This window comes from Neltuma alba, unplaced genomic scaffold (assembly GCF_004799145.2).
Source record: "Neltuma alba isolate B1F8T4 unplaced genomic scaffold, ASM479914v2 tig00012860_pilon, whole genome shotgun sequence".
Taxonomy (NCBI): Eukaryota; Viridiplantae; Streptophyta; class Magnoliopsida; order Fabales; family Fabaceae; genus Neltuma; species Neltuma alba.
Window position 1 is genome coordinate 1 of NW_021637243.1, and position 8628 is coordinate 8628.

The 8628-nt window shown below is 37.9% G+C and overlaps 1 protein-coding gene across 4 annotated transcripts; it reads right to left on the minus strand.

The window, feature by feature from the left end:
• Positions 1-2873: 2873 nt before the first annotated feature.
• On the minus strand, positions 2874-8318 carry LOC114731888 (probable alpha,alpha-trehalose-phosphate synthase [UDP-forming] 9). 4 transcript variants are annotated; one of them, XM_028919127.1, is made up of 5 exons: positions 8145-8318; positions 7767-7825; positions 4107-6136; positions 3723-3996; positions 2874-3623 (listed from the first exon to the last, which is right to left on the minus strand). In XM_028919127.1, exons 3-5 carry the CDS (start codon positions 6092-6094, stop codon positions 3300-3302), a joined length of 2586 nt encoding a protein of 861 aa, XP_028774960.1. In that variant the 5' UTR covers positions 6095-6136; positions 7767-7825; positions 8145-8318; the 3' UTR covers positions 2874-3299. The 4 variants fall into 4 exon arrangements, with proteins under 4 accessions (XP_028774960.1, XP_028774963.1, XP_028774961.1 ...); XM_028919130.1 differs by having other exon boundaries at positions 4107-6139; XM_028919128.1 differs by having other exon boundaries at positions 7737-7825.
• Between the last annotated feature and the right edge of the window lie 310 nt (positions 8319-8628).

Genomic DNA, 8628 nt, shown 5'->3' on the forward strand with positions numbered 1-8628 from the left:
TTAATGTAAGACCTTATTTGAATTATTTTGATTCCAAATATAAGACTCAAATCCATTTTGTTTCTCATATTTATCCTTTTTTTCAAGATTGTTCTTTTAATAATAGTTATAGCCAATAAACTTTTATTAAGTTAACATACAGTTTCTATGTTATAATTAAAATATCTGTCAAATTCATAGGCGAGGCTTGTATTTTACTTTTACTATCTCCGGTTTTTAATATAAGAGTTTGTTTGACTTTTATTTTGATCCTAAATATAAAACACCAATCCACCTTGTTTGCCATATTTATCTTTTTCCCCCCTCAAATTAGTCTTTGTAATAATAATAATTCAAGCTAATACACTTGATTAATAAGGATATGTTAGCAATGACAACACCTAAATAACTAACTTAACTTATTTATTTAATCTACTCAAATTAGTTAACTAGCTCTTATATTTAAGACCGGAGATAGTATACATATATAAGGAATTTAAATTTGAATAATTTATACCGCAAATAGGATTGTTCAATAGTGGGGCAAGAAAAGAAAAAACAGCCATGTGATGCTCCTGCTTTTCCAAAAGGAAGACGTGAAAGGCGGAAATTAATATAACAGCGGAGTGAAGTAATGTAGTGTAATTGATAAGAGTAATCAATTTTAATTCTACAACAATCTTAATGCTTTAACTAATATTTAAGGGTGACAAATATAATATCACATCCAATTCTTAATATAAAAAATAGTTGGGATAAAATTTAATTTTAAATATAAGATCACAATCCATTTTATCTTTTAAATTTATAATTTTTATGCCAAAGTATCCCTATTGACTGTAAGAAGTTCCCACTTTTCATTAAGAGTAGTTATGACGCACATGATTAAAAATGACCGTTTAGGAAAGTACATATACATTATAAATAATTAATTTAACTAATTTGTTTAATATTTTAAAATTAATTATCTCACTAGGAATTAACCTCTATAAAATGAAAACATCTGGAACTTTTTTTTCTCCCTCTTTTGTGTGTGTGTGTGTGTGTTAAGGTATGGCTGTACTTTCTAAATTTTCAAGTGGGACAAATTAGTGTGTATTTGAAAACATATCTGATACCTACCAAAACAATGTTTGGTCGGTTGCTTCCATTAAAACCGAGTTTTGAAGAGCAGATGAGTGGTAGATGTGATTTCAACTTTGAAGCACATCCTAAGAAACATATATGGCGAATTTAGATTCATTAAACAGAATTTCTCTGTGACCAAGCTATGCCATCCCAAGTACTAGCTTTGGCTCCTACTGAATCCTTTTTCAGAAATGGTTTTGTGGTCCAAATTCCAGCACTAGAATTCAATGAATGAACCAATGAGCCTGTGTCACTGTCCCCCTCTCTCTGCTCTTTTCCTCTGTCTCTTAGTTTTAACTCCAACCGCTACCTAAAATCTCCAGAAAACCATAACTATACTGATTCATTCATTTGCAGAAGAAGAATCAACCTCAGTTCCCATCAACACTGTTCTGTATATTATTACATAATAGTATATATATGAATAATTTTTCATGAAATACAATTACTGTCATTATTATACTACACGTGATGATGCAGGGGAAGAAGACAGAAGTGGGAGTTGAACTTATTGGTGTGATAATGTGTGATTGTATTGAAGGCTATCATAGGGCGGAGGATCTGACAATGGCAACACAGGGCAGAGCAAGCTGGCAATTATGCCATGCCATGTGATGAGACTGGTGATGTTCACAATATTCCGTGTCAGATTCGACATTTTTATAATCCCTATGGTAGAAAAAAAACAAAACAAAACAAAACAAAACAACACTGCAACAACACAAACAAACATGCCCATATTTTTTTAATTCTGTTATTTCCTCTGTTCCATAAGCATTCTTAAAGAAAACAAAAGAAAACAGAGGTTGTCTTGCTCAGCTTCAACTAGATGCAACAAACAAATCAAAATCGTATTGATCAATTGTTGCAGTGACCATCTATAGATATATATACTGACATTCCTAGGGCTCTGGTGCGTACTGTTCCAAAGTATGGTCACGTTCCTGAGTTCCAATGCACGCTCCATCTTCATGTAACACTTCATACTATAGCAGCATGTTGAAATAAGCCTTCTGTTTTTTTGCCGTGTTTCTCTCCCAGATCTTTCTTGGTAAAAATAACATTATTTTTTTCATCTGTCTACTTTCCATATGTGTGCGCGCGCGCATGAAAAGTGCTTGAATTAAAAATATCACGAGGGGTGTGGCTTTTTTGTGGATGACTCTTCAGATATACATACAGCTAAGAGATCTAAAGAAAGCAACAGTCACTCAACTGGCTCAACATATTCGTCTTGGTGCCTTCTGTCGTTTAGTGACTACTTACAAAGAAACCTCCACACCGACGGCCATTTCAGTCCACTGGACTGTTATTAATCCCTTTTGATTCAATTATTGGGGTGATAAGCTACTGATTTAAATAATAAATTTTTTAATATTCTTGGGGCACCTTCTGTATGTTGCAAGGACACGGGAATTTCTACTAGATTGTTAACTATCATGATGTCATTCATCTTCAGCCTCAGAAGTTCTCTGGCCACAAGTCCGGACGAAACTCTACTTCACCAACGAACTACTTGTGAGTGTTTATAGCATATCATGCGCCTCTACAGCAGGATCAACGATGGTGGACTGAGGTGGACCCCACTTCTGGGAATATCCACTTGGGTCACCCTTGCTAGTTGTCAATTGCCTCATTCTATATCAGTGAAAGTTTACATCACTAATGTACCACGTACCTTGTTGCTAAAAAATTACGTACCATGTACCAAAATGCCTGAATGTTTCACCCCATTCCCCCAATTTTTTTTTTTTAGCCGTAGATTACCCACCATATCAAGGCAAACAGTTGTCAAACCAAACTGACCATTTTGTATTGTAACAGAAGTATATCTATACAAGTGACTGGTGCCCACAATACTGACAAAACACAAACGGCGTCTAATCTAAAATCTGAAAAAGTTTCAGCAGTGAGAGGCACCAGCAAGTACAGAAATCGAAGTTAACATATACAGAGGAAGAATTGTGGACTCATCCCTGAACTGTACTATTTTAACAAAAACCTTCGCTTTGAGAAGCCAAGTAAACCAATTCAGGTGACAAGGAAGAATTAGCTCTGCTACAACAATGTCCCCCCATGCGTTCAGCTAATGTCAATCAAAAATTTTCTCTCTCATGGGTGAAGAATCCCGGAAGCAGCATATAGTTAATAAAAAAGAAAAACCAATTGTGCCTTCTTGCTCAGACCACAACTCAAACCGTGCTCTCAAAAGAAACCTGGAAATGGGCTAAATGCCTCGGCTTGGGATTTGATGCAATACCAAGGCCCTGAAGCAATTTTACCACTTCAGCAGCATCATCAAGATAATACTTGGCCTTGCTAGGCTTCTGGCCAACGGTGCAGGCAAAGATCTCTGGAGCAACTGGCAATGATGGACAAGAGATTGTCCTTAGTATGCCCTCAAACATGTCTTCATCAGACCTATCATCCCCAATGCACATAACAAAATCTGGCGGATCTCCATCATTGACCATAGTCATAAGAACCTTTTCAGCTACCAAACCCTTGCTTACTCCCTGCGCAAAGGAAAAAGAGACTTGGATAAGCCTATTCCAGCTTCTGACATAAAAAAAGCAAGCAGTCAAGGGTTAGGGAGGAGTTAAAAATTTTCACACCTGTGGCTTAACTTCAACAATATGTTGGCCCCTCTTAACAACAGCCGGCTCATTAGCAAGCACGCTTTCAAGGTGATTCAACAGTTCTTTGGCTTGGCAAGAACCAAAATCAGGGTCAGCATCTTGATGATGCCATACCAGTGCACTTTCCTTAATTTCAATATTAGATCCATCAGTTGCTTCTATGTATGACCTCATTATAGGTTCCACGGCATTTTTCCAATCAAGGTCAGCAGACAGGTGACTTGTCTCCCATGGGGAGGAACTACTCCACCTGCAGATAACAAGGGGAATAAACACTTCAACAAATATATTTCTAGACTGGGTGTAGAGGATGATAAAAAAGTATGTGGCAATAATCTTTATAGCACTTGAGTGACATACCTTAAGAAATACCCATGTTCAGCAGCAAGTCCCAGCAATTTGCATGAAGCAAACCAATCGCTCAACGAATCCCTTCCCCTCCCACTAACAATGAACACAGTGTTCTTGGGATCATTACACAAAGTATTCAGAACAGATATGACTTCAAGGCTGGGGGTTTTATTTATGGAAGATTGTGGTACAACAGTACCATCATAATCAAGAAATATGGCCCTTCTATTGGTTCTCTTGTATGCTGAAACAATGTGATCAACAGACAACTTCCTGAATCCAGGAGTAAGAGAAACAACTCTGAACCCTAGGCCCAGACCAAATCCCCAGCACCTCTTGGTGTAATGATCTTTGCATGCTCTCTCCAAATCTTGCATAAAACTACGAGCCCAATAAGCCACATCATGGGAGCTGACATACCGATAGTGCTTCTCATGCCGCAATTTCTTCTCTGAATCATTCATTGTAATTGCCAAATTCAAAGCTTCCGCAACAGCATCTATATCCCAGGGGTTAACCCTAATTGCTCCACTTAAGGAAGGTGAACAGCCAATAAACTCTGACACAACAAGCATGCTTGTATGAGGAGCATCATTTTTTCTACCCAATGCTTGATCCAGTTTTGAAGTTCCTTGTCTGCAGACAACGTATTTGTAAGGGACCAAGTTCATGCCATCCCTCACAGCATTGACAATGCAACATTCTGCTACAGCATAATAGGCACTCTTCTCAAAACGAGGAACAGGACGGTCAATGAGAATAACTGGTTGATAATGAGGTGAACCATAAGTACCATTGATCCTCTGGGCAATTAAATATGTTTCCTTCTTTGCTTCCTGAACATCCTTCCCAGAACCCCTGGCAGGATTCACAATTTGAACTAGTACAATCTTGCCCAGCAAATCAGGATGCTGATGAAGCAGCTGCTCCAGAGCTAGTAGTTTCAAGCTGATGCCCTTAAAAATATCCATATCATCAATACCAAGAATCACTTTCCTACCCTTAAACTCTTCCTGGATTTCTTTTATTTTAGCAGATGTAGAGGAAAGATCTAATACAGATTCAAGCCTACCAATGTGAATGCCTACAGGCAAAATCTTGATAAATATAGTGCGGCCAAAATAATCAAGTCCTATGTGTCCCCGCTTAGATTCATAGTCCAGACCCAGCATTCTACTGCAACAAGAGAGGAAGTGTCGAGCGTAATCAAATGTGTGAAAACCAATTAAGTCAGAGTTCAACAATCCCCTGAGAATTTCATCTCGTACTGGCAAGGTTCGGTAAATTTCAGATGAAGGGAAGGGACTATGAAGGAAGAAACCAAGTTTAACTCGATTAAATCTCTTCCTCAGAAATGTAGGCAACACCATCAAGTGATAGTCATGAACCCAAACAAAATCATCATCAGGATTAATTATTTCCATAACCTTATCTGCAAATATTTTGTTAGCAGAAACATAAGCCTGCCAAAGCGTGCGGTCAAAGCGATCACCATGATCTGGGCACATAGGTAGCATATAATGAAAGAGAGGCCACAGCTGCTGCTTACAAAAGCCAAGATAAAACTTTTTCTGGAGATCATGAGGTAAAAAAGTAGGCACGCAATTGAAGTCTTCCATTAATTTCTGAGCAACCTCATCCTGCTCACTGGACTCTATTTCAACCTTGAGAGACCCCACATAGATCACCTCAGTATCAGAAGAAAACCCATCTTTTAGTTGCAATAAAATTGAATCATCATCCAAGCTGAAGCACCATTTAGAAGTTTGCAGGTCCCTTTTAGCCTGCAATGGCAGCATGTTTGCCACAATGATTTTCCTCTCTCGACACCCAGAAGAGCTGACATCTGAATCCCCATCATTACAACCTTGACGATCCAGTTCTGAAATAATCCCTGGAACTGTAACAATCCTTGGAAGAGTTCTTGGGGTGTGAGGAATAGCCAATAGGTCTCCACTTGCTAAGTCTAGGAGATTAGCAAATGATCTTGATGCCATGGCCAGTGGAAGGGAAACTTTTCATTAATAGCTTTCTTCTTCCTATTAACAAATACCAAAAGACACAATCTATGAAGGATTCTTCAGATAATTGTTCAATCATCTCCAACTAACAGATGACAAGGGCATATTGTAAATTGAATGAACAAATAATTATGCAGATATTATCTATCATCACACTTACTGTGACTGCACATATTCATAGTTCAGGCCTCTACAGGCTTGAACAAATTACCCATAATCTTCATATCAACTGAAAATAGCGTTTTACTTTTGGATAAAGTAAACTAGTTGGCAAAATGCAGAAGACCTAGAAGATGCACCAAAGATACGATGGCTACAGAACAAGCACCAGAAGACGACAATAGTTCAGATGAAAATGATAGTCGATCATTGGCCAGCAACAATTCAAGTAGGAATGCTCCCTTTAAGGCACATGGATTTAAGTGCAGAAAAGTTCAACTCAAGCTAACAAGGTTCGTCGTGATTGCAGTAACAAAGATATTTATCATATAAGCCCCCCCCCCCTAAATTTTAAAAAAAAAACCTAAAAAACTAAAAAAAGCCCATGTTATTGATAATCCATCGATGTGAACTTCTTGGCGTGAGTCAAAATACGTCAGATAAGCATAGCCTTCTCAATATCAACATTCAAAACAAAATTTTGACATTCTTCTCATGAAATCGGGTTCAATATCACAGATATCACTTTGATAAAGACAATTAAAGCCCCCCAGGTCATAGCGAGCTATTATCAAAACACTTCCACGTTTACCGAACTCTCTATTCTGTTGTGAAATATATCTTCCATCTTAACATAAATCCCAGACCACAAATTGACGCAAGAAAAATTGACTGACTTTGATAACCAATTAAGCCATCATATCACCAAAGTATCTCAATGCATTACTCATAAGAGATTCTCTCACAGATGGTTGACACCTCATCAGCAAATATTCAACCCGATTTTGTGGCATTGATTGGACAATTGAAAGCCGCCTCAACGGCTATCTTAGAAGTCTACTTACAGGTCAAAAAAGAAAAAGTAAAAACTACAAAAGATAATTACTATTTGTGCACAGGAAAATTATGTAAAAATTGTAAAAGAAGTCATATTACATTGCGAAATGCTAGATACCCTACTTTCTCATAACATCCTGCCCTCTATCATGCCTTCTGGCGTGCTGAGATGACATGTCAACTCTCAAGGCCTTAAGGTCAAAAGTAGGTTTAGAAATAGAAACAAAACGACAAGGATTGAAGAGTAGGATGGAATCACTAAGAGAAAAGCGCTTGAAGCCACATCTAGCCCGACAAAATCATATGGCAAAGCGGTTACGCGTTTTCCTGTTTATAATTGTTCAAACCCGACAAAATCGTTCTGTTAAACCTTAGTCATCTCCTCAACAAGAATTTTCCAGCAAGTTTTTTTTTTTTTTGTTCTTAAAAAAGGCAGATAAAGTTAGGATCCAGGGCATGATCGTGACGGCCTGACAAGTGAGAAATAAAAGAGGACAGAAATATCCCAAAAACTCAAAATCATAGCATGTCGATATGTAAATCCGCTCCGCCAACACGAAAACAAAGAAATGCAAATTTCGGGTTTTACAAATTAGTAATCGACACCCGACTAAAACCTTACACAAATGAAAATACGAGTTGAGACTCGTACCAGCGAGTTCAAGCTCTCGTCACATTACGAAACTTCCACAACGCTTGATCATCAGCTCCCTGCCAAAACGTCAACGTCAAGCCACAGGGTGAAGGAATACCGCAAAACCACAGGCTATACAAGCATCAAAACAGATTTCAAATCCAAAAGATCGCAAACAAAAACTGCTTGGTTGCCAAGGAAACTTTCAAGGGAAGAGGAAAAAAAAAATGAAAGGCTCAACAACCAAAAAAACCACAAGCAAAGGATAAAAACAGAAACGGCAGCCCCAAATAAAACAGAACCTACGAAAACTACACAGAACCAACTTCAATGACAGACCAGAAACCCAGAAAAGAAAAACAGGCACTGGGGAAAAACACAAGTTCAAAGGCCAACCTCGCCAGCGATCGACGATGCGGTTGAGGATAAACTTCAAGAGGAATATCAAAAGTGACGAGAGAGAAAGAAGACGAGGGAAATGAAGGCTCCTTGGGACATGAACAGAAGAAGTTGAGGAGAATGCAAACGGAAGAAAGAATAAACAGAATCGCTAGAGCGAGATTTTTAATAGCTTGGGGAACATTATGGCTTTGTGGATAGAGTTTTACTTCTTTTTTCTTTTTTTTTCCCCCCAAAAATGTATCTTTCTGGTTGACAAGTTGGATATTGCAAGACTACAGATAGTCTCTCAGATTTTTACTGGAGTTTGCTTTTGTAACCACGGTTCGGTTTCGCCATCACCTTCAATGTGCATTGACCATTTTACCCTTCTCTTGCATCTAAAATTATGAATATTCTTTATTTTAATCGTACGCATTTTAGATGCTTGCCGTACCGTTCTGGTTCCCATGTAGTAGGTTTTAATTAAATAAGACTTTTT